General features: G+C 43.5%; 1 protein-coding gene across 3 annotated transcripts in view; it reads left to right on the top strand.

The window, feature by feature from the left end:
• Nucleotides 1-3,038: 3,038 nt before the first annotated feature.
• The window catches only part of Psen1 (presenilin 1), a 40,009-nt gene continuing 16,382 nt past the window's right edge, over nucleotides 3,039-26,665 (top strand). The window contains exons 1-4 of one of the 3 annotated variants that reach the window (XM_090344419.1): nucleotides 3,039-3,192; nucleotides 12,398-12,537; nucleotides 20,864-21,114; nucleotides 22,631-22,772. In XM_090344419.1, coding sequence (XP_090200545.1) covers nucleotides 12,451-12,537; nucleotides 20,864-21,114; nucleotides 22,631-22,772 — 480 coding nt within the window. In that variant the 5' untranslated portion in view covers nucleotides 3,039-3,192; nucleotides 12,398-12,450. Of the gene's footprint in view, nucleotides 3,193-3,353; nucleotides 3,561-12,397; nucleotides 12,538-20,863; nucleotides 21,115-22,630; nucleotides 22,773-26,665 lie in introns of those variants that run through there. The other 2 variants (XM_090344421.1, XM_090344420.1) reach the window with 2 other exon arrangements.

Here is a 26,665-nt window from a genome sequence, read left to right on the forward strand (position 1 = left end):
CAGATCTCAGCTTCCTGAGTAGCTAGGATTACAGGCATGAACCGCCACACCCTGCAACATTTTTTTTTTTTTTTAAAAGAGCTTACTTTTGCTTGATAGTTCAGACTGATACCACCAAGCCTGGCTACTTTTTATGTGGGTCATGGGGATTGAACTTGTACAAGTCCCAGAATTTGCAAAAAAAGTGACATGTTCAGAGCCTAAGGCTAGAAATACAAAATGAGTCTACCTCTAAAAGGTCCCAGTATAAGGAAGCAAATGCTTTCAATAAATTGGAAATATGGGGAGAAGATAGCTAACCACTGAGTCTTAGAAATAACACATCTCAAATTTGCTTTCTATAGGAAATATGCCTGTGTGTGTGGTGTGAGAGAGAGTTCTTTTCTTGATTTAGCAGGATTCAACCTGGTATCAGACTAGCTCATATGTAGTCACTTCAGGCCCACCAGCACTCTGAATGTTTCATCTTTCAACATTTACTACTTACTGGGTTTGCCACCGTTTGTTTTATTATTTGCCCCACTCCCAAGTTTGGAACACTTCTGTTTGGCCCTCCTGAGAAACTAGGACAAGTGTTATTAGGCCTATTTATTTATTTAGATACTGGGAATTGATCCCAGGACATCGTACTTGATAGGCAAGCACCTTGCCGCTGAACTACATCTCAGCCCCAATTATTTTTTAAAATTGAAACTTTATAAGTATGCCCAGTTTAGTTTTAAACTGTCCATGTCATCACTGGTGGTTAAAAGCAAACTGAAAGTCATTTTTTTCTCCCTCCACCTACAATTGACCCGCTAGCTTAAAAACTTGGTTATCTTGTGAGTGTGGCACATACCTGTAATGCTAGCTACTCAGGAGGTTGAGCTTGTTTTTCTGGGTCATAGGGCTTGAACTCGGTCTGAGAATTGTCCCTGAGCTCTTCAGCTCAAGGGTAGGGTGATACCCTAGAACCACAGCCCCACTTCCCATTTTCTAGAGGTTAACTGGAGATAAAAGTCTCCTGGGCCTGGGCTGGCTTTGAACCTTGATCCTCAGATCTCAGCCCCCTGAGTAGCAAGGATTACATGTATGAGTCATCACACCCAGCTGATTAAATGTTGAGTTTTGAGGCCAGTCTGGACCAAAAAAGCTCACTAGACTCCCATCTCCAATGCACCAGCAAAAAAAAAAACAAACAAAAACGGACTGTAGACATGGCTCAATGGTATAGCACGAATCAAGCAAGTATGCTGAGCTGAGCAGGTGGGAAGCCCAGAGTTCAAATGGGAGGGGGAGGGATTACCATAAAGATTCTTTCTTTGTTGTTTTTTTTTGGCCAGTCTTGGGCTTTCTCAAGGCTAAAGCTCTACCACTTGAGACTCAGCATCACTTCCGGCTATGTAATGTGGTACCAAGGAATAGAATGCGGGTCTTCATGCATGCTAGGCAAGCACTCTACCACTAGGCCAAACTCCCTGCCCTAAAGATTCTTTTAGTATGTGTTTATCAACTGTTTGAATTCCAATTCAACCTATTTTAGTTGATGCCATTCCATGTACTAGTGGAAACCTGAGATGTTTGATAGGTTTTTTTTTTTTTGTATTACAGATTTTGTAATCAAAGTAAAACACAGAATTTGTCTATATTTGTTTACATGAACTGCTCTTTGTTGTGATTCTCCCCCCATACAAGTGAACCAAGTGGTAAAAACGTGTCTTATGATAAGATGGAAGCAAAAGTGAGAAATTTAGATACCCTAGCCCTTCAAACTTTACCTGTTAAATGAAGGTAAACAACACTTCCCTCTTATAGCTCCCCACTTTTTTAATGTGTGGAAGCTACTGAGTAATGTTGAACAAGTACCCTGAAGGTAGGGGTATATGGTCTGCATAGCGAAGGCTGCCTACCTCAAAATTCCCTTCCTCACTGTTGTTACTATAGTCATGCACAACCATTTCCAGTCTGAGATTTTTTTCCTTTGCCAGTCCTGGGGCTTGAACTCTGGGACTGGGCTCTGTCTCTGAGCTTCTCTGTGCTCAAGGCTAGTGTTCTTCCACTACCAAAACGCCACTTCCAGCTTCACTTTATTTGGTACTGCAGAATTAAACCCAGGGTCTAGGCCAGCCCAGCCCCAGCATTTTTTTTTTTTTTTAGGGAGAAAATAGGCCTGATTTTGAATACTATGTATCTCAAGCAACTTGCTGTGTAGCTCAGGCTCACTATTGTGTCAACACCTCTAGTGTTGCATCCTCCCTCCAAAGCCAGTACTGCAGATTTCACCCTAAGGTCTTGTGCATGCTAAGGAACTGCACATTAGTTTCCTGATTACTTATGGATTTCAACATTACCTCATTCACCCTAGATTAAAGTGTGGTGGAATACCTGTTTGTTGTTGTTGTTGTTTTTGTTTTTTGGGTTTTTTTTTTTTTGCCAGTCCTGGGCTTCAGCTCAGGGCCTGAGCACTGTCTTTGTCTTTGGACTTTCTCGAAGCTTGAGCTCTCACACTTGAGCCTCAGCACCACTTCCGGCTTTTTTCTATGTATGTGGTACTGAAGAATCGAACCCAGGTCCTCGTGCATGTTAGGCAAGCACTCTACCACTAGGCCAAACTCCGGCCCCCCTTTTTTTAAACTTTGAATTGCAGATAAATGCGAGAGCGATAGGTAGGTCTCTGTCACATCTTGGATAACAGTGATACAGACTGGGTAAAATTTGGCGGATGCAAGAAAAAATCGAGTGACTGCAAACCATAAGCCAGATATTGTTAGGTTTGGCATTTCTAAACAGGACCCATTTGCGCTGTCTGAGAGCTTACCTTGGTTCTCAAACTTGGAGCGGAGAACTTAGGAGAATGCTGGAAAAGGAGATAGAGCGACAGAGCTGGTCCACATTTAGAGTGGTTTGTGATGCCACCACTTGCAGACGGAGAAACACGGAGCCTGCTCAGCGTGCGAGACGCAAACCCAGCCCGGGACTTCAGCCTTGGTCCCAAGTGCGCCGGGTGCAATCTTGCTTGCGTTGCCGGAAGCTCCGCCTCTTCTCTTGCCAACGACGCCAGAGCCGGAAATGACGACACGGGTGAGGCCTCCAGGGCGGGGCCTGGGACGGACAGCTTTGAGGGCCGCGATTTCACATCGGAAACAAAACAGCGGCGGCTCCAGAGGAAATCTCGCTGCGAGCGGGCGGGCGGCCCCAGACGAGAAGGAGAAGGTGCGTGATTGGGAGTCCGAGTGGGCAGCGGTATGGAGCGCCCCTGACCCGGAACGGACACGGGCGGCCGCGGGTTGGGCCCGGTCCTTTGTGGCCGCGGGCTGCGGGCCGCGGAGCCGGTGTCCCCGAGGCTGAGGGGCGGGGCGCGGCCGGGTTGAGACCGAGGAAGCCCCGCGGGGGAGCTAGGTGAGGCGGCCGGTTTCTCGGGCTCCGAGCGGCGCGGCCAAGTTGCAGGAAGAACTCCCTCAGAGCCTCGGTCTGGAAACCCGGGCCTATACCGGGTGGCTCCGGGAGCCGGGAGAGTGGCCGCTTTGACCGGGGATACAGCGGGACAAGGGGCAGCGCCTGCCCGGGGCAGCCTGAAAAAAGTGAGTCCTGAGTTTTTCTGTCCCCAAGTGAGTGACAGTCGCGGCTGAGTTCCCCTGGTCTTGCTGGCCAGGCGGAAGACGGCTCTAATGCTCCCTCCTTCCTCTGTAGACTGTCACGGTACTGTGTGCCCCAGGTTTGCTAAGGTTTTCACTTTTTTTTTTTTTTTTTTGCCTTTTCGTCCCTTTCAGTCTTCCTTATGTAAGTAACGCTGTTGCAGTTCAGTCGTTGGTTTTATGCACATCAGACTGGTAGCGGGGTCTGCAGTGCAGAAGGTTATTGCAATTACTTCTTTCTACATGATTCAGAAAATTAAATGAGGGTTTGATTTCTGATACGTTGATAGAGCCTTAGGTGATCAGGACATGGCAACCAGTTGAGGAGCAAGGCAGAAAGGGTAAAGTGGACCCAGGAGTTTTTAAGTTTAGACAATGGGAAAAGGCCATTTCAGAAATAAGGAAGTTGGGGGAAAAGAACTGATGAGGAAGTGGTTGGGGAAGTATCACTTTTGAAATGTCAGTGGGTGACAATGTCCTGGGGTCCAGGACCTGAGCTCTAAACATGACTCACTTTATATAGACTGGTTGATGTTGAAGGCGTAGAGGATATGCTTAAGGGACAGACACATAGGAACACTCAGCATGAACAGTGGAAGGAAGCAGCTGAAGAGAATTGAATGTGGTAGAAACAGAGCCACAAGAGTACAGTATCACTAAGAAAGCTCTTTAAGTATTAACAGAAGCAAAACCTGATTCCGTTATATCCCCCGCATCTTTCACAGTGTCTGATTACAGGAGAAAGCCAATGCTTGTAGGATTTTGTTGTTTGTTTTTTGAAAGTACTGCGTTTTGAGGGCAGGAGTGTGGCCTAGTGATAGAGTGCTTGCCTAACATGCACAAAGCCCTGGGTTTGATTCCTTAGTAACATATACAAAGAAAAAGGCACAAGTGGTGCTATGGCTCAAGTGGTACAGCACTATTCTTGAGAAAGCCCAAAGACAATGGCCAAGCCTTGAGTTCAAGCCCCAAGACTGGCAAAAAAAAAAAAAAAAAAAAAAGGTGCGGGGAGAAAGTACTGCAATTTGAAGTAGGGATCTTAAAGGAACTTGTTAAGCAGGCCTTCTACCGCTTGAGTTATGCCCTCAGTTTTGTTTTGTTTTTTGTTTAGTTATTTTTTAGGTAGAGTTTTGTGTTTTTGCCTAGAACAGGCCTCACATTGCAGTCATTCTACCTGTCAGTCCTGAGGTAACAGACACATTTCACCACACCTGCTTGTCAGTTAAGATGGGTTTTCCCTCTTTGCCCTTGATCCATTGAACCATTATCCTCCTGATCACTGCCTCCTAAGTAGCTGGAATTACAGGCATGAGCCATAGTGCCATAAAGAGTGTTAATGTTTGGTTCACATTCTTCTTTCAGTTCCTTGTTTAAGTTAAGCCAAAGAAGAATTCAGACAATGTTGAGTATAGCCAAGAGGTTGGCAAATTAATTGAATACAAGTAACCAGTTTTTGAGGGGCCAGTCCTGGGGCTTGAACTCAGGGCTAAGCACTGTCCATGGACTTTTCTCAAGGCTAGTGCTCTACCACTTAAGCCATAGCACCACTTCTGGCTTTTTTCTATGTATGTGGGTACTGGGGAAGCAAACCCTGATCCTCGTGCATGCTAGGCAAGCACTCTACCACTAGGCCATACTCCTGGCCCAGTAAGTAACCACTTTTTAATTAAAATTAGCTGTGTTCTATTGATTTCTGCAGAAGATTTCAGACAGTTGTAGTATACCCAACAAGCAGCAAGATCACCACTCACGGAGATGGAAAAGAAAAAAGTTTATTTCCACCATACATGGGGCTGAGTGCCACAACAACACTTCTGGTTTTCTGGTGGTTAATTGCAGATAAGAGTCTCACAGACTTTAGTGCCCGGGCTGGCTTTGAACTTCGATCCTCAGATCTCAGCTTCCTAAGTAACTAGGATTATAGGTGTGAGCTACTGCGCCTGGTTTAGCTCAGGTTTTTTTTTTTTTGCTAGTCCTGGGCTTGAGCTCAAGGCATGAGCACTGTCCTTGGACTTTCTCAAGGCTAGAGCTCTACCACTTGAGCCTCAGCACCACTTCCAGCTTTTTTGTATGTATGTGGTACCAAGGAATTGAACCCGGGTCTTCGTGCATGCTAGGCAAGCACTTTAACCACTAGGCCAAACTCCCGGCCCTAGCTCAGGTTTTTTTAAAGCACAAAAGCTGCACATACCACTCACAGGTGGTCAAGCAAGTCAAAAGCAAGCAAGCATTTACAGAAGTGGAATTCATTGGTTAGGTTAACAGAATATTGGCTCATTTTTCACATTATCACCATGATTCCTAAAGACAGCATAATTACACTCCAGAAACTTTGCAGTTTTCCTTGACCATAGGCCATTACACCATAGCTGATATCTCCCCATTTAAGCAAGCATGTAGTTACAGAAGCAGACTTAGTAACTAGTAGAAAGACAACCACATCCCATTGTTTGGTTTTCTGAGAAAAGCTTGACTGACATTACTAGAACATGCCCCATGTGTTTGCTCTTCCCTAGACCCACTACATTATCTAGGTTTGCTGTTTCTAGAGTCTGGAAAGAAAAGGGATGGGGGCTTCTTTCTTTTTGTTCTCACAATAGTCACTCATGGTATTCATGTCTTTATTAGAGATTTATTGAAATTAAGTAACATTTTGGGGAAATAGTCTTTCTAGTTAATTGCTTAAGACAGGAGTAATAGTGCATACATGTAGTTCCAACTACTGAGGAAGTAAAGGCCAGAGGATTACTTGGGCCTATTTGCTCTAGGCCAGCCTGGGCAATACTCCAAGGTCCTGTCTTGAAGGAGAAGGGAAAAAGGAGAGGGAGGGAACATGATGGTACAAGACCATAGCTCCATATCCATATTTCTGAACTACAAACACCAAAACGTGCTTCATTAGTTAATTTAACAGGAGAAATTTAACAGCTATTACCTAGCTAAGGTTATCTTACATACTTCAAGATTGTTCAGGTTTCACTGAAGACTTAATGTGTTTGATTTGGGTGATTCAAAGATACTTGGGGATACTGAAGAAGACCAAGTACTCTACCATTAAATCACATTCCCAACCCTCATATTACCTTTGAAAGATTCAGAAACTGACTTCTAAATTCATAAAGGTTTCAGATACAGACCGGATTCCATCTTCTGAGCCAGCAGTATCATTATTTTAAAACAAGTTGCTACAATAACTATATAACAGACATCCCCCAAAGGTTTCTCTCTCACTCTGCTTCAAGGTGTAGGTGTGGATTAGCTGGGACCATTTGCATCTTCTGGGGCTTAGGCTGAAGGGAGTGGTATCTGTGCTAAATTCTTCTCAGGGCACATCAAATGTGCAGGAGGGAAGGCCAACTTCACAGCATAGTTCAAGTGTCTGCTAGCATCACATCTGCTAAGATTTCATTGACCAAAGCCAAGTTGTGATCATGCCCAGGCTTAGGTTTAGGAGGCTGCACCCTTCACAAAAACCAAGCCCAGTGTCACTACAAGAAATGTAGTAGGGGCCCCGGAGTTTGGCCTAGCGGTTAAAGTGCTTGCCTAGCATGCACAAGGACCCGGGTTCGATTCCTCGGTATCCCACATACACAACCAAGCCGGAAGCGCCAGAGACGAGACTGCAACAAGCGACAGAGAGCGAAAGCAAGCAAGCGGAGCCCAACCGAGTGGTGGCCTGAGCGAGCGGGGCCGGAGCGAGCAGGGCCGGAGCGTGCGGGAGCGAGCCAAGCCAGAGCCAGCGAGGCCGGAGGGAGCGGGGCCAGGAGCGAGCGGGGCCAGAGCCAGCGAGGCCAGAGCCAGCGAGGCCGGAGCGAGCGGGGCCAGAGCGAGAAGGGGCCGGAGCGAGCGGGGCCAGGAGCGAGCGTGAGGGAGCGTGAGGGAGCGGGGCCGGAGCGAGCGGGGCCAGAAAGAGAAGGGGGCCAAAAAAAAAAAAAGAAATGTAGTAGTCCCTTGACACCAGATACCAAAATCTTATTATACTTCAGTGCTTATATAAAATGATGTCGTATTTTAGGGATGAGGACATAGTTGGTGGTAGAATGCTTGTTTACCTAGTATGTGAAGGGACCCGAGTTTGATCCTCAGCATTGCAAGACAAAAAGAATCAAGGTCAGGTGTCAGTGGCTGAAGTATAGCTCTAGCTACTCTGGAAACTGAGACTAAGGATTATGGTTCCAAGCCAGCCCAGGCAGGGAAGATTATGAAACTCTACAAATAACCAGCAAAAGCTAGAAGTAGAAATGTGTTTCAAGCAGTTGGGAGAGCATTAGCCTGGAGTGTAAAAGCTAAAGGACAATGCCCCAAGTTCAAGCCCCAATACTATAGCTATAAGCTACCCAATCCTCTAGTACCCTATAAATCATCTCAGATTCCAATACAAATGCAAATGTTATGTACATAGTTATTCAATGTTATTTGTAGATGATAAATAATGCTATAATGACAAGGAGAAAGTCTTTACATCTTCAGTACAGATAGAATTGTTTTGTTTTATTTTTTGTCAAATAAGATTGATTGAGGGGCCGAGAGTTTGGCCTAGTGGTAGAGTGCTTGCCTAGCATGCACGAAGACCCGGGTTCGATTCCTCGGTACCACATACAGAAAAAAAGCTGGAAATGGTGCTGAGGCTCAAGTGGTAGAGCTCTAGCCTTGAGAAAGTCCAAGGACATTGCTTAGGCCCTGAGCTCAAGCCCAGGACTGGTAAAAAAAAAAAAAAAAGATTGATTGATTGATTTTTGTGGGTCATGGGGCCTGAACTCAGCCTGGGCGCTGTCCTTGAGCTCTTCATTCAAGGCTACCGCCCTACCCCTGGGCCTGGGCATTGTCCTTGAGCTCTTCAGTTCAGGCTACTGTCCTACCCTTGAGCCAAACCCCATTTCCTGTTTTCTAGAAGTTGATTGGAGATGAGAGTCTCAGGTCCTTTTATGCCTGGGCTGGCTTTGAACCTTAATCCTCAGATCTCAGCCTCCTGAGTAGCTAGGATTACAGGCATGAGCCACCAACTCAAGTTTGATCTTTGATTAGTTGAATACAAGGATACTAAAGCTGAAGATGTGTAGGGTAGACTGTTTTTTCCTTTGGGGATGGGAGGAATGGATGGAAGAAGTGTTTGCTGAATAATGACCTAATCTATCACAGATGGTTCACAGAGGTGGAGTGGGATGGAACCGGGGAGGAAAATAACTAAATAGGATGTATCACCATTCTTGCTCTTTTTAGCATCAACCACTGTCAAAAAGTCACAGGGATGAGGAATTTTCTTTTGATATTTTAAAGGTTAGAAATCTTTCCAGAGTGTATTTCAGAAGTTTTTAAGTTATTTTTCTTTCTGTTATAGAAAAATTTGATTTGGTTATATTTGCATTTGAATCTGAGCCTTTATAATAAGCAGAGCCAGGTGTAGTAGCACAGTCCTGAATTTCTAGTATTTGTCAGTCAGATGCTTGATTGTGAGTTCAAGGCCAGCATTAAGGTAAATCCTGAGACTCTGTCTCAATCAAATTAAATACAGAACTAATTTAAAAAAAAGAAATCTATGCAGAGGGCTGGGAATGTGGCTCAGAGATAGAGTCTTTGCTTATGCTCCTAGAGCCTCTGGGTTTCATCCACACACACAAATAAAATTGGGGTCCCAAGTAGAGGCTTCTCCAGCCCACCCATATAATCAGTACTTGTGCTGCTTGCCAAGTAAAAGTTGGCAGAGTAATAAGACTGATTACAAATGTTTGTAAGAAGAAAACTCAGAAACATATTTGGACCTTGAAAATTATTAGTATCACAATTCAGAGGCGGCAAAAAATCCTTGTTAAACTTATTTTATAAGTGAAAGAAACTAAACAAGTAGCTTAGAGACATTGAAGCAAGCTCAAGATTAGGTTGTTGTGGTCGTCAGAGGCTCAGCTGTGACTGTTGTAAGACCTGTGACTGTTGTGTGCCTTTGCTGCATTGCATGAACAGTGAGTGGGGTCATTGACCTTCTTGCAGTCATCAGTTGTTTTCAGCTGTGATGGGACCAAAATCAGCTGGTCCTTTATTTCTATCAACAGTGTGTGTTTGTTCCGTTGGCTGGCCCTGCTGCCTACTTCTTTTTTTTTTTTTTTTTTGCCAGTCCTGGGCTTGAGCTCAGGGCCTGAGCACTGTCCTTGGACTTTCTCAAGGCTAGAGCTCTACCACTTGAGCCTCAGCACCATTTCTGGCTTTTTTTCTATGTATGTGGTACCGAGGGAATCGAACCCCGGTCTTCATGCATGCTAGGCAAGCACTTTAACCACTAGGCCAAACTCCTGCTGCCTACTTCTGCTCCCTTCAGAGCTCCATGTGAAGGCAGCTCCCTCTGCAGTATTGATCTTGAGAACATCAAAGAAGTCTAGAATTTCTCTGGATGCCTGGAGACCCTGCATTGGCCATCACACTACTTGGAGTTTTTACTTGCCCCTTTACTATGCACTGATAAGTCCTTTTCCCCTAAAGTTTTTTTATTTTATTTATGGTGTTTTCTCTCTCCCCCCTTCCCTCTCCCTCTCTCCCCCTCTCCCTCCTCCCCCTCTCCCCCTCCCCCTCTCCCCCTCCCTCTCTCACCCTCCCTCTCTCCCTCCCTCCCTCTCTCCCTCTCTCCCTCTCTTCCTCTCCTCCTCTCCTCCTCTCTCCCCCCTCCCTCTCCTCTCCCTCTCATTTTTTTATGGTTATGGACATATAACGCAGGTTCTCATACGTAGACTAGGCAAAGACTCTTAACCATTGAGCAACATACTCAGCCCCTGTATGAAGAAACTTTAGGTAGCATGTATAGATCAGAACAATGCTTAAGTGTGTAAATAGATGTCTCTTCTTCTGTATTTCTGAAGATTTTTGTTTGTTTGTTCAGTTGTGGGGCTTGAACTCTTGACCTGGCCTCTGTCCATGAGCTCTTCAGCTCAAGGCTAGAACCCTACCAAATTGAATTGCAGCACCACTTCTGATTTTCTGGTGGTTAGTTGGAGATTAGAGTCTCATGAACTTCTATGCCCAGGCTCTCTTTGAACTGCAGTCTTCAGATCTCAGCCTCCTAATTAGCTAGGATTACAGATGTGAGACGATTTTCTATGGAAAGGAAAGATCAAAGTGCTAAACAATTGAGTGATGGAATTAAGGTAACATAGGCGAGTAGGCACTTGGCCTCCAGGAGGGTAAGGTGTGAGAGACATCCTGACTGTAAAATAAACTGCTGGATCACACATCTGAGGTTGGAGGGACGGCAGGAATCAATAATTTCTACTCTCATCTACTTGTGTGTTCTGAAGCAAGTCCCTGAATTCTCTGAGTCCCCTTCTGCTTTTTTTTTGGTGGGGGGGGGTTACTAGAGATTGAATCTGAGACACGCCCTCACATGCTAAATTTTGAGATGCAGGACACATGCTAAACATGTTCTACCATTGAGCTACATGGCTAGGCGCCACTCCATTTTCATAAATAAACATGTTTCTTGTTCACCTTGCTTTGGGACATGTGATAAGGGTTAAATGATATAATAGAATTTTGGGTTAGACATAATTTTATAGAGATACAAAAATGCCAATGTTAAATGTTCTCATTATCTGACTTATGTAACTGTAACCCCTCTGTATATCACCTTTACAATAAAATTTAGATTAAAAAGTGCTGGTGTCAGCATAGAAAATAAAATGTTGAAAACATTCCTAAAAAGCATTTAACTCCCTTTGCTCTAAGTCTGAGGTAATTAAGGATCTTTTATATTTAAGGTTTGATATTTTGTGTGTGCGTGTGCGTGTGTGTCAGTCCTAGGGCTTGAACTTACGTCTTAGGCACTGTCTTTGAGGTTTTGTTTTTTGTTTTTTGTTTTTTTTGCTCAAGGATAATGCTGTAATGCTGTACTACTTGAGCTACAACTTTACTTTCAGCTTTTCTTTTTTTTTTTTTTCATATTGGAGATAAGAGTCTTAGGGGACTTTGCTGTTCACGTTGGCTTTGAGCCATAATCCTCAGATCTCGGCTTCCTGGGTAGGTTGGTTTATAGGTATATTATTTAGTTTGAGATCTTTATTGCCAAAGAGATGTTTTGAGCTGACGTTGAACCTGTCAGCCAAAGAGTATGCCCAATTAAGACTTTTTTTTTTCTTTTTTTGTGGGTCATAGGGCTTGAACTCAGCCTGGACACTACCCTGAGCTCTTCAGCTCGAGGCTACAGCCCTACCCTTGAGCCAAGCCCCATTTTCCATTTTCTTTCCCTCCCTCCCTCCCTCCCTCCCTCCCTCCCTCCCTCCCTCCCTTCCTTCCTTCCTTCCTTCCTTTCTTCTTTTCTTCCTTTTTTTTAGGGTCATGGGGCTTGAACTAGGCCTGGGTTTGTCCCTGAGCTCTTTAGCTCAAGGTTACCACCTTACCCTTGAGCCAAGCCCATTTTCTAGAGGTTAATTGGAGATAAGAGTCTCAGTTCCTTTGGTACCTGGGCTGGCTTTGAACCTTGATGCTCAGATCGCAGCCTCCTGAGTAGCTAGGATTTCAGGCATGAGCCACCATGCCCACCTTTCAAATTAACACATTTCTGATTTGCTAATTAGCTTTGTATTGGTTTGTGTGGGTGGATTTATTAGGATTTAACCAACCACGGGCAGCCTGGTGAAATCAAAATCCTATTTCACACCTAATTCAGGAGCCTGCCAGTGAGAGTTCTCATAGTCCTTAGCTAGCCTGGCTTGGAAGACAACGCATGAAAGAAATGACTGTTTCTGATGAATATAATTCATGAAAGTTCTTTAAAATGTAAGTGTGGTATTTTTCCCTTCCAGAACCCCGAGACACCTTGTTTTCTGTGAAGAAGTATTTCTATACATTTGCTCCAATGACAGAGTTACCTGCGCCCTTGTCCTACTTCCAGAATGCACAGATGTCTGAGGACAGCCACCTGAGCAATAGTGTACGTAGCCAGGTACAGTGTCAGCTTCTGAAACTTCCCTTGCCAGATTGTGAGCTCATTTACCTAGAAGAGATGCTGAGGGTCTGGGCAGGCTTGTACTTTGCTAACTATTAGTAGTTTTTGAATTACAGTTGAGAGTGAAGTGTTATACCATGTGGTACTGTGGCACAGGGCTGGTTTGTCTTGTTTTCTTTTTTATTTCTCCTGTGACAATGAAGATTGAATCCAGGGCCTTCTTCATACTGGTCAAGCACTGTACAACTCATATACTTCCCAGTCCTCAGGGCTATTCAAGACATGGGAAGAATTTGAAGAATTTTATTAGGATATACAAAAATAAAATAATGAACTAGTTAAAAAAAATTGAGAGATGGATAAGAAAGTAATCAAGGAGACCTAGAGTTTAGCCTAGTGATAGAGTACTTGCCTAGCATACACGAAGACCTGGGTTTGATTCCTTGGTACCCTATATACATAGAAAAAGCCGGAAGTGGTGCTGTGGTTCAAGTGGTAGAGCTCTAACCTTGAGAAAGTCCAAGGACAATGCTCAGGTCCTGAGTTTAAGCCCCAGGACTGACCAAAAAAAAAAAAAAAAAAATGGGAGGGGGGGGCAGGAAAAAAAAAAGTAATCAAGGGAGTGAATTTGATCATAATACCTTATATATGGAACTATCACAGTGAAACTTCTTTGTATTATTAATATATGCTTAAAGAAAAGGGCCAGGAGTCTGGTCTAGTGGTAGAATGCTGGTCTAGTATGTGTGAAAACCCGGCTTTGATTCCTTGGTATCACATACATAGAAAAAGCTGAAAGTGGTGCTGTGGCTCAAGTGGCAGATCACTAGCCTTGAGAAAGCCAGAGAGAATGCTCAAGCCCTGAGTTCAAGCTCCAGGACTGGCCAAAAATAAAAAGGAAAGACATGGTTCCTCTTGACATATATAATATCACCCCCTCAAATGAACTTTTCTCCAACTTCCTAAGTCATAAGCACCTCATGGTCTATATTATTTAATACCTACCTGTCTTACTCTTCTGTGGGATGAGTATTTTATTTGCTGTTTGATTAATAGCCAAATTGGTTGGTTGAAAGACAGATTCTTATAATGTAGCCCAAGCTGGCCTCAAACTCCTGGCTTACTTTCCTGAGTACTGGTTTTACAGCTATGTATCACCAGGCGTGGCAGTGCTAAGATTGTTTTCTTTACTGGCTATCTGGCATTATACACAGTGCAAAACTAAATATAGTGTTTTAAGTTCAAATAGGCTATATAAAATTAGGTGAAAAAAAATTAACAATATGGGGCAGGAGGAGTTTGGCCTAGTGGTAGAGTGCTTGCTGGAGTGCTTGCCTAGCAAGCACAAAGACCGGGGTTCAATTCCTCAGTACCACACACATAGAAAAAAGCTGAAAGCGATGCAGTGGGGCTCAAGTGGTAGAGCTCTAGCTTTGAGAAAGCCTGAGGACAGGGATCAGGCCCTGAATTCAAGGCCCAAGACTGGGGAAAAAAATTAACAATATAATTTAAATCAGATCCACAGGCCTAATCAGCCTCTGACGGTGTTATTGTACTGTCTACAGTAATGAAGTTGTTTTCCTCCTTAGGTCCAAGTGAAGTGAGGAAAGAAATGAAACTGTAGACCATACTGGCTTTTGCATAGCAGTAAAGTTGGAAATCTTAGGCACAGAGTTTTATTTGTCTAGAAATAGTAAGCTGAAGCCTAACACTATGGCCCCATAAATGTTAAATAGTCTCTAGCTTGTTATATCAACTGTTCTGGGAAATGGCAGCCTTCCTTGGTTCTAGCCCCATGGTTACACCTCCCAGACAATCATGGAGCTGGGGCAAATGTTAGGTGGAATTCTGACTGTTGTTGGAAACATCGCCTATAATTAATAAATATTTTCAAGTTTTCCACTTAATCTGCCAAGTCTATGGATAGACTACTTTTCCACTGCATGCTACAATACAGGCTTAGGACTATACATTTCTAATTATGGAAATCCAAATAATAAAGTCTTATAGGATTGACTTTTTCTCTGTTTTATTTTTATTTTTTATTTTTATTTTGCATTGCTAGGATGCAAACTCTTAATACCTTGGGCATGCTAGGCAGATGCTCTACCACTACTGAGCTACACTCTTCACCTGAGGACTGAACCCTTTTATAAATTACATACTCATTTTAGCTACAAAATAATATTGAAACCATAAATCCATCAGTATAATGGATTCTTTTTTTTTTTTTTTTTTGCCGGTCCTGGGCTTGAGCTCAGGGCCTGAGCCCTGTCCTTGGACTTTCTCAAGGCTAGCACTCTACCACTTGAGCCTCAGCACCATTTCCGGCTTTTGTCTATGTATGTGGTACCAAGGAATCGAACCCGGGTCTTCGTGCATGCTAGGCAAGCACTTTAACCACTAGGCCAAACTCCCGGCCCAAGTATAATGGATTCTTAACTCCTAAGTCATGTTGACTATCCTATACAAATATGTGCATAAAATACTGTGATAGAGGATAGGATATTTGTCAACATTCATTATAACTGTGTGCATGTGTATATGTTGAAAAGCATTAGAATTTGCGGTCTCCATCTTTAAAATTTTCATCCACGTTCATACTTAGTTTCTCAAAATTATAAACTTAAGTGTTGCAAAAACTTATGAACAAAGTAAAAAACACAAAGGCTTATAATGTATAATTGTTGGGGCCTGACCTCCATCTCTGAGGCCTGATTCTGGCTCAGCGGCAATTAAAGGGCTTTGTCCAGGCATTCGGTCCTTTGCATACCTCTCTTAAGGCATCTCTGTGTACGTGACTGGATTGAACCCCCCGCAGCTTTGCGGGTCTCTCGCGCTTTCCTGCACCTGTCCTGCCCAGTACCTGAAAGCTTCACCCAGACTCTTAGTGGTAGCACAGAGGCCCTCTTCCTATTGGCTAGCTTCCCAGTTCCCACCTTCTCCTACCCTAACAGTATATAACTAATTGTCTGACGCAATAAAGGCATGAGAGCATCAGAGAACATGAGAGAACAGCAGATCAGATCAGCAGAGATCAGCAGAGAGATCTGATGTGCTTTCATGGTTAACACTGCTTCTGACTCAGCGTGGTTTTTTCTTCCCCAGTAATTGGAGGAGGGCTGGGTCATCGACACTTACCATCTTGCTCTGCTCCCGGGGGACTACAGGCTGGCCCTGTGTGTCTCTCCCCGTTCCCGTGTTGCTGCCCCAGAGAGGAGCAACATATAATGACATGGAATTCTTTTGAAATCACAGGAGTATGCACAACTCATGTATATAACACAGTAGTAATTCTGCAGCTGATTTTTAGAATACCAATAGGAGGAGCTGGAGTGAGCAGCACACAGTCTAAACCAACTGATTAATACTGTATTTTGCTCCTGTTCTTATATCAAACTTACCTGTTCATTAACTGTGATTGATGTAGTGTAAGCATTTTGAATGCATGCATATCTTTACAAGCCTAAAATAAGCCTGATGCGGTGGCTCACGCCTGTAATCTTAGCTACTCAGGAGGCTGAGATCTGAGGATTGTGGTTCAAAGCTGTAAGGTCTGCCGAAAGGAAACTCCACGCAGTTCAGGAGAAGAGGGTTTATTTCATGAGGAAAGAGCAGACTCCTGCCACCCAAGATGGAGTTGGGGGTGGGGGGGAGGGAGCAAGAGACCTTAGGGCAGGAAGTGAGTGATTATAAAGGGGGAGGGGTATAGGCACAACGGAAGTGGATGTGATCTCAAGGATGGGGAAATACCTCAGTGGGGACCTCCCACTGCCCCCAGACATGCCAGTTGCCAGGGTTACAGGTGCTGCGCGGGGATTTCCAGGGTACAGGGGTAGAGAGGCAAGGGAAGAAGTCATTTCTTCCAGTCAGACCTGACAAAAGCCAGCCCAGGCTCTTAAGTCTGAGGCTCTTATCTCTAATTAACCACCAGAAAACCAGAAGCAGTGCTGTGGCTAAATGGGTACCACAGTAGCCTTGAACTGAAGAGCTGAGGGACAGCACTCAAGCCTAGAGTTCAAGTCCCACAAGCAACCAAAAAAAAAAAAAAAAGCCGGGTGCACTGGCTCACACCTGTAATCCTAGTTACTCAGGAGGCTGAGATCTGAAGATCAAGGTTGAAAGCCAGCCTGGGCACCGAAGGACCTGAGACTCTTATCTCCAATTAACCTCTCATGGGAAGTGGTGCTGTGGCTCAAGGGTAGGGTGGTAGCCATGAGGTGAAGAGCTGGGGGACAGCTCGCCCAGGGGGAGTTCAAAAAACAAAGCCCCTTAAAAATAGTATCCAAAGTATGAATGAGAGTGAGAAGGTTAGTGTGTAGTTAGTTAGGGCTGCCCCTGATCTAGTAGACCATTTTTACCTGATGGCAGGTAGGGTGGGGTTGCTCCCAGTTGTTCATAAACCAGAGCATCCAGTGGAACGAGTGAGTGATGGCCTCTTTCCTGCCAGATACAACCCTAATTAAAGTGTGTTCTTACAGTTTAAAGGGAGGGCTGTGGTGTTGCACCAAGAGCCTGGACTTTGAAGCACAAGATTAGGATTTGGTTCCTGCTTCTGCTGTCTTCTTGGTATGAGATTTTGGACAAGTTGGTTTTGTGAATCAATGAGACTATGTGAAAGTGCTTTGTTTAAATGATCAAATGCTATGTTAAGATACCTGGTTTACTTGCATTTTAGTTTTTAACAAATATTGATCATGGGCCAGGAGTTTGGCTAGTGGTAGAGTATTTTCCTAGTATGCACAAAGACTGGGGTTCGATTCCTTGGTACCACATACACAGAAAAAGCCAGAAGTGGTACTGTAGCTCAAATGGTAGAGTACTAGGCCTTGAGAAAGCCCCTAAGGACAGTGTTCAGGCCCTGAGTTCAAGCTCTGAGACTGGCCAAAAAAAAAAAGAAAAGAAAAAAAGAAATATTAATTCTTCCATTAAGTTGCTTAGAATTGTATTGCCAGTAACTTAGTCATCTTCTTCTCCAGGGAAACAGAAGTGTAAATTTTCTCCACTCTCCTCCACAGACTGCCACACTATATCCCTGCCATCCAGACCTCGCCTTCCCCAGGACCCTGACTCTGCTGGGTTTTGACCACTGGAGTTGACTTGGGTTTAGGAAATGTTCTCTTGGTTGGTGGCAAGGGCTTATTTATTTTTTTATCTTATATGTGTCAGTATAATCTCCTTTCCATTCCTTACATGATTAGGATTTTCAAGTATTATTTCTGTGAAGTTTAGGAATTCTTCCTGCCTTTTACACTGCAGAAGAGGCTACCAGTGCCTTTAGAAGGCACCTTTCTCTCTCTGCTTCCTTCTGTTATTGCTTATCATCCCCTTGTCTTATTCAGTCTCCTCTAGTCTCACTTCTCTACTTTGACCTGACAAGTACCCCAAAGTCTTTCTTTTATTTTTATTTTTTATTGTTGGGGATAATATATAGAAGGGTTACAGTTGTATCGTCAGGTGGTAGGTGCATTACATCTCACACATTGATACCCCCTCTCATGTTTTTGTCCCTATTTTCCTCTCCCAACGCCCTGCACCAAAGTCTCTTTAACAGCACTGAAATAACTTGTGAGTTGGAGTCATGCTTTCCCACCTTTTTTTTGTTTTGGTCATTTGGCTTAAACTCTGGCTCTGGCCACTGTCCCTGAGCTCTTCAGCTCAAGGGTATCCCTCTACCACTTGAGCCACAGTGCCACTTCTGGTTTCCTGGTGGTTAATTGAAGATAAGAGTCTCACGGACTTTCATGCCCTGACTGGCTTTGAACTGCAATCCTCAGATCTTAGCCTCCTAAGTAGCTAGGATTGCAGTTGTGAACCACCAGCACCCAGCACCACCAAACTTTCTTTTGTGTTGAAAGACACAAATTATCTTACTTTTGCAATTTCCATTCGTTTCCCAGTCCAGTATGGTTTGTGATCTGACTTCCCTCCCCACTGCTCTAATTTTATAAAATTCCTTAGGGAAGCTTGACACCTGTGGCACACACCTGGAATCCTAGCTACTCAAGAGGCTGACATCTAAATAAGGATTTAAGTTGAAAGCAAGCTATGGTAAAAAGGTCTGTAAGACTCTTACCTCCAATTAACCACAAAAAACTGGAGGTGAAGGTGTGGCCCAAGTGATTGAATGCCAGCCTTGAGCACAAAAGTCGAGTGGCAGTGCCTAGGCTCTGAGTTCAAGCTCCAGATCTGACATCCCCCCAAACAAACAAAAACAGATCCTTAGGAAATTTTCCACTGGCAGATTCCATGTCTTTTCAGCCCTGACCTTCCCTGACTGTTGGGATCACCTTTGGATCAAGGCCTTCTTTCACTTCTATGCTATATAATTCTAGGCATTCTCATTCCATCTTGTACTTTATCTCTCTTGTTCTTTCAACTCCTGCTGCTTATGCTTGGGGGTTAGTCACCCTCTCACTGATTTATCTTCTGCAAATATTTGTGTTAATTATCACCAAGTTTTACTGCTTTTTTCCACCTACATGACCTTTGCCCTGAGCTTGACATTCCTGTTGCTAGTTGGCCTTTAGACCTCCCCGCCTAGTATATGTGCTTCACATTCACATAGAATGCCTCTCTCTCTCTAGCCAGCTTAATTAACCTCAAGGCTACTACCAAACCCCTTGAGCCACAGTGCCACTTCTAGTTTTCTAGTAGTTAATTGGAGATAAGAGTCTCAGGGACTTTAGTGCCTGGGTTGACTTTAAACCGTGACTCTCAGATCTCAGCCCCCTGAGTGGCTAGGATTACAGGCATGAGCAACTGTGCCTGGCCTACTTTTGGCTTTTTGGTGGCTAATTAGTGATGAAAAGTCTCATGGACTTTCCTGAGCAGACTGGCTTTGAGCCATGATTCTAAGATCTGAGGCTCCTGAGTAGCTAGAATTCGAGGTGTAAGCTACTGTACCAAGCTTGCCCAGTTCTTTTTAAAACAATTTTGAGGCAGGTGTTTGCTAGCCTAGAATGGCCTTAAACTTGTGATTCTTCTGCTGCAGCCTCCCAAATGCTGGAATTAGAGCCATTATGCCTGGCTCAAAGTCTAGATCATATTAATTTCAGTATTATCATAGCAGAATACTAGAAATAGTTTTGAAGATTACTTGTGAGATGGGTATATTGGAAATGAAAAATACCTTCATCCTGTACCAAGCTCCAGAGCTCCCATGGTGTGCGTGTGTGTGTATGTGTGTGTACTGCGTCTTGAACCTCTGGCCTTCATGATACTGTTATTAAAAAGATTTTATGTATAGGGACCAGGAGTTTGGCCTAGTGTTTAAGTGCTTGCCTACCATGCACGAAGACCCAGGTTCAATTCCTTGGTACCACATACATGGAAAAAAAAGCCAGAAGTGGTGCTGTGGCCAGGTGGTGGAGCTCTCTAGCCTTGAGGAAAAACCCAAGGACACCCTGAGCTCAAGCCCAGGATTGGCAAAAAAAAAAAAAAAAAATGTGTACAGAGAGGTTATAATGTTACCCATTCCTTTGTACTTGTATCTCAGGATCTTGCTTCACTTTTTGCTAGCTAATTGGAGATGAGAATCTCCCAGGATTTGCCTCTCCAGACTGACTTTAAACAGGAATTCCCAGATCTCAGCTTTCTGAGCAGCTACGATATAGGCATGACATCATGAGGGAGAGCAGCCCATTAGCTGTGTCTGTTTGCTCACTGCTAATGTGTGGTGATGGGTTAACTGTGAGAATTACAGGGATTGTATATCTTAATCTCTGGTACAGTCATTTTATACCTTCTTTTTTTTTTTTTTTTTTGCCAGTCCTGGGGCTTGAACTGGACCTGAGCACTGTTCTTGGGTTTTCTCAAGGCTAACACTTGTCTCTATCACTTGAGCCACAAGGCCACTTCTGGCTTTTTCTGTGTATGTAGTATGGAGGAATCGAACCCAGGGCTTCATGCATGCTAGACAAGCACTCTACCACAAGGCTAAGCTCCTGGCCCATTTTACATTATTAAACGTGGAATTTTGTGGGAGGGGGCGCCAGTTGTGGGGCTTGAACTCAGGACCTGGGCATTGTCCCTAAGCTTTTCTCTTCAAGGCTAGTGCTCTACCACTTTGAGCCACAGCGCCACTTCTGGTTTTTTGGTGGTCCATTGGAGATATGAACCTCATAGACTTTCATACCCAGCCTGGTTTGAACCATAATCCTCAGATCTCAGGCTTTTGCCCACTGCCTATAAATTGGTTCTTTCTTGCCTCAAGCTTTTAAAACTCAACTGGTCACCACCCATTGTTGTTAATCACAAGCCTAATTGTTATATATTCTGCTAAGTGTGTAATTTACTGACAGAATTTTCCTTGTGGTTTTAGAATGACAGTCGAGAACGGCAGGAGCACAGTGACAGGCGGAGACTTGGCAACCCTGAGCCAGTATCTAATGGTCAACCCCAGAGTAACTCACAACAGGTGCTGGAACAAGATGAGGAAGAAGATGAAGAGCTGACGTTGAAATATGGAGCCAAACATGTCATCATGCTCTTTGTCCCTGTGACTCTCTGCATGGTGGTGGTTGTGGCTACTATCAAGTCCGTCAGCTTTTACACCCGGAAAGATGGGCAGCTGTACGTTCCTGTAGTGCTCTTTCTTTTTCTAACTTTGGTAGATTAAATTCTTATCTTTCATTTTGGCTGAACTATTAATTCCTAGAAAATAACTTTTCTTACCTCCTAACATTACTGAATCCTTCCTTGTGTTCTTTTTCCTAGCATTCTATGCTTTTTCATTTGTCACAATTGGAAAATAATGTTTATTTGCATTACTTAGTGTGTGATTTCCTTTCTGATTGTCTTTGGGGTGACACCTATAATCAGCAAAAACAAGTTATTCATTGAGTACAAACTGGTATTCTCTAGAATTAGAAAGCTTTGTGTGGATTTCTTGGTATTATTGTTAGCCCTTGGCTCCCAAGAAAAATGCTCCATTTCACTCGGCCAGAAGGCTGAGGGACCAAAAAATAAAAATAAATATTAAAAAATTGCTCCATTTCAGATGTCATTTAGTTCCATCATTAGGAACTAGAGTTGAGAGGGAGTTTACAAATGAGAAGTTGGAAAATGTTCAAAACACTACCTAGTGTTCTAAAAATTAAGCTATTAGCCTTTTGTTGTTGTTGTTTTGTTGTTCATGGGGCTTGAACTCGGCCGAGATGCTGTCTGTGAGCTCTTTTGCTCAAGACTATTGCTCTGCTATTTGGAGCCACAGTGCCACTTTCAGATTTCTGGTGGTAAAAACTGGAGATAAGAGTCTCACAGACTCCTCAGATCTCCGCTTCCTGAGTAGGTAGGATTACCGCATGAGCCACCAGCACCCAGATGACTTGGTCTGTTTTTTTGTTTTGCCAGTCCTGGGCACTGTCCTTGAACTTTCTCAAGGCTAGCTTTCTACCACTTGAGCCACAGTACCACTTCCAGCTTATTCTATGTATGTGGTGCCCAGGGTTTTGTGCATGCTAGGCAAGCACTCTACTATTAGGCCACACACCCAGCCCTCTATTAGATTTTCTTCTCCAGTTAACCACCAGAAAACTGGAACTACCTCTGTGGCTCAAAGGGGTAGAGCACTAGGGGTAGAGCCTTGAGCCACAGAGCTCAGAGAAAGGGCCCAGGCCCAGAGTTCAAGCCCCACGATGAACAAGGAGGAAAAAAAAAAGTTGTGGGGAACATTACATGAGGTAATCATTTAATTAGAAAGGCTGTAGGGGTTAGGAGTTGGCTTTGTGGTAGAGTGCTTGCCTAGCACTTGCAAAGATTTGTTTCCTCGGTACCACATACATAGAAAATGCCAGATGTGGTGCTGTGGCTCAAGGGTAGAGCTCTAGCCTTTAGAAAACCCAAGTACAGTGCTCAGGCCCTGAGCTCAAACCCAGGACTGGCAAAATTAAAAAAAAAAGCCTCCACTAGATGGAGCCCCTACCACTGCCTGGTTTACATGTAAATTTGTCTCCATAGCTTAGATACTTACTTTTATTCTGAAGCTATTGAAGTGTTCATTAAAGACTACGAATAGTGGTGTTGGAGGGAGTCTGTGGTTTAGGATTCCCATTAACACTTAGCTAGACTTACTTATTTTGTTTTGTAGAATCTACACCCCATTCACAGAAGACACTGAGACGGTGGGCCAGAGAGCCCTGCACTCCATTCTGAATGCCGCCATCATGATCAGTGTCATCGTTGTCATGACCATCCTGCTCGTGGTTCTTTATAAATACAGGTGCTATAAGGTAAGCATGAGACCCAGCTTTGCATTCTGCCTTTTTTCTTTGAGTGGAGGGTCTTGTTCATACCTTACTTGATCTAGTAAAAGAAAAGTCTTATATTTTGACATAAGTTAATTTTTGGTTATCTTCCTCTTCATTTATAGAAGAGTTTTAAAAGGTAATCCTAGCTACTCAGGAGGCTGAGATCTGAGGATCAAGGTTCAAAGCCAGCCCAAGCACTAAAGAAAATGAAACTCTTATCTCCAGTTAATCACTAGAAAACTGGAAATGGGGCTGTGGCTAAGGGATAGGGTGGTAACTTTGAGCTGAAGAGCTCAGGGGGCAGTGCCTAGGCCTAGAGTTCAAGCCCTAGGACTGACCCCCCCCCAAAAAAAAGATGGAAAGTCTTAAATAATAAATATTTTCATGTAATATGATCTAAGTGATCTTAATATTTTATAGTGTACTTAGGACACTAAGAGGGGTATTTACATATTTTATGAATCTCTTCATTTACAAGTAGCACTCTAGGATATAAGTGTCCCCATAAAGCCAATGTCAGATGCTTATGATAAACTCCTTGAAGACTAGCCAGACCTTGCTTTTGAATTGGTCACCATCCATTCACACACCATATCCCCTACCTAGCACTACCAGTCATAAATCTTTAAGGGCATTCTCAAATAATATCAATCATTCATGATAACTTCCCAGATATTAGCATCTAATCTGTTTGCTTCTAGTATTTTTCTGTATGTTTGTGTGTGTGTGTGTGTGTGTGTGTGTGCGCCAGTCCTGGGGCTTGAACTGAGGGCCTGGGCACTGTCCCTGAGTTTATTTTGCTCAGGTTAGCACTCTTACCACTTGAGCCACTACTAGCATTTTTCTATTTATGTGGTACTGAAGATTCAAACCCAGGGATTCATACATGCTAGGCAAGTACTCTACCAGTAAGCCATATTCCCAGCCCTTTTCTACCAGTAGGCCAAACTCCCAGCCCGAACTATGCCAATTTTATAGGTAAATAAAATGTCTTAATTTGCACTTAGCTGGTCATATACCTTTTAGTACTCACAAGTTTTAAAATTTTAAAATTATACTGATTAGTGTTGAACCTTTTTTTGAGGGGAGGGGCTTCATAGGGCTTGTTGTCCCTGAGCTCTTCAGCTCAAGGCTACCACCCTACTCTTGAGCCAAGCCCCACTTCCCGTTTTTCTAAAGGTTAATTGGAAATAAGAGTCTCAAGTCCTTTTATGCCTGGGCTAGCTTTGAACCTTGATCCTCAGATCTCAGCCTCCTGAATAGTTAGGATTACAGGCCTGAACCACCACGCCTGCTTTGTTGAACCTTTGAATGGGTGTCCAGCTAAGAAGCCTTTTTCCTTTCCATAAGGTATGTTTACCTGTCAAGTTTTATTCCTCCCTTTTATTAGACTTACTTAATGGCTTTTGTCTAGATCATAGGCCTCTTTTGTTTCCTTTTTACATTTTATTTGTGAATAGAAGTCTACTTTTTTTTCCCTTATAATTAAAATTTACTTCCAGAGTTCCTAATTTTCTTTTTTTTTAAAATACTTGTATAGCTGGATAGATGGAGTTGTGGACTCAAGGTTACATTACCTAAGATCTTTTTTTATAATCTTAGGAAATTGTTGTTTTTGTATTACTAGCTGTAAAAGAGGAAGTACCATCTATCAGCTACTTCTCAAAGAATTTCTCTGCTTTAATGGTTCTTTCTAGCCTCATACAGGGACATGTAGAGGACATTCTAGTAGCAAACTACCTAAACTGTATCTGCCTTGATTTATAATTTTTTCTAGAATTGGAACTAGAGAAGCACTTTTATCACTCAAACCGCACCACACCTCCCTCACTCTTCCTCTCTCTCCCCCCATATATACACGTGTGTGTGTATGTGTGTGTGTGTGTGTGTTATTAGAATTTGAACTCAAGAGCCTTGTACTTTCTAAGTAGTCTTCCCTGCTGTTGTACCATATATACCCTGGCCCATTTGCCAGTCTTGGGGCTTAAACTCGGGGCCTGGGCACTGTACTTGAGCTTTCTCAAGACTAGTTTTTTACCACTTGCTACAGTATCACTTCCGGGTTTTTCTATGTATGTGGTACTAAGGAATCAAACCCAAGGCTTTGTGCATTCCAAGCACATTCCTGGCCTCTAGCCATTTTTTGTACTTGTTGTTTTCAGACAGGATCTCAATTTTTTTTTGGGGGGGGGCAGTTCTGTGGTTTGAACTTAGGGCCTGGGCACTGTCCTTGTGCTTTTCTCAAAATAAGTGTTCTACCACTTGAGCCACAGCACCACTTCCAGCTTTTTTCTGTGTATGCTGTACCAAGGAATAGAACCCAGGGCCCCATGCATGCTAGGCAAGCACTCTATGCTCCCAGTCCCTTCATCCAGGTTTTGTAGCTGCATTCAGTAGAGAGACAGTGGAATGTGCCTACTCCATCATATCTAGAACCAGTCTTAATATGTTTTGCGTCTATCCCTGTGCACCTTTTAGTTATGGTATGTTTGAGACAGTCTAAAATATATCCAACCAGACTTCCATACCTGTTCATTTAATTGTTCTGTATTTTAATGTTCATGTCTTAACAAGCATAGCCAGTTGTATAGAAAAAGTTGTTGACTTTGACTTGCAATGCAAAGTAAAAGCAGCTTTTGAGCCAGAGATTCAGAAGCTTGCCAGGACCTGCTTGGTAATATAAACCTTGAGGATTTCTCATAGAAGGGTTTGATTGTACACTGTCTACAAGGAGCACAGCAAGCTTAAAACAACAAGGGGAGCCAGGCACCAGAGACTCACTCCTGCAATCCTAGCTACTCAGGAGGCTAAGATCTGAAGATCTCAGTTCAAAGCCAGCCCATGCATGAAAGTCTATGAGACTCTTATCTCCATTAACCACCAGAAAACTGGAAGTGGTGCTGTGGTTCAAGTGGTAGAGTTCAGGGACAGCACCTAGGCCCAGAGTTCAAGCCCCATGACTGACCAGAAAACAAGAAGGGACCAGGAGCGTGGCCTAGTAGTAGAGTACTTACTTGCCAAGGATGCACAAAGCCCTGGGTTTGATTCCTCAGTACCACACACACAGAAAAATCTAGAAGTAGTTCTGTGGCTCAAGTGGCAAAGCACTAGCCTTGAGCAAAAAGTGGTAGAGTGCTTGCTAGCATGCATGAAGACCCCGGTTCAATTCCTTAGTACCACGTACATAGAAAAAAGCCAGAAGTGGTGCTGTGGCTCAAGTGGTAGAGCTTTAGCCTTGAGAAAGCCCAAACGTAGTGCTCAGACTCTGAATTCAAGCCCCAGGGCTAGCAAAAAAAAAAATGTCCAAGGATAGTGTCTAGGCCCTGAGCTCAAGCCCCAGGGATGGCCAAAAAAACAAACCAAAAAAAACCAACAAAACCCCACACAGGTAGAAACTGAAAAGATACTTAATTGTTTCACATCATTTGTTACAAATAAACCTATAACTTATTAAATTCACTTGATTCCTGGCCTAGGTAGTTCAAGGGTAGAGCATTCACTGTGGAGTGCTGAAATAGAGTTTTCTGTTTCACAACTTTAACACAGGGAAGCTAAATTAGGAATTTGCGAGGTAGGAAGAGTCTGTTTATCACCTTATTTCCTAGAAAGGGGAGGGTGTTACTTAATTATCACCAGAAAATGTATTATTAAAGTAATAATATAAAATTCCTTTATTAAAAATAGTGGTATTTTTACATTTAAGTGTCACCTCTATGTTCTCTTAATGTTTTCTGGCCAGGTAAGGTGGCTCACACCGATAATCCTAGGTTCTTAGGAGGCTGAGATCTGAGGATAGAGGTTCAAAGTCAGCCCAGGCACTAAAGTACATGAGACTCTTATCTCCAGTTAATCACTAGAAAATGGGAAGTGGGTCT

Source organism: Megascapheus bottae, chromosome 14 (genome assembly GCF_031878675.1).
Source record: "Megascapheus bottae isolate mThoBot1 chromosome 14, mThoBot2.hap1, whole genome shotgun sequence".
Taxonomy (NCBI): domain Eukaryota; kingdom Metazoa; phylum Chordata; class Mammalia; order Rodentia; family Geomyidae; genus Megascapheus; species Megascapheus bottae.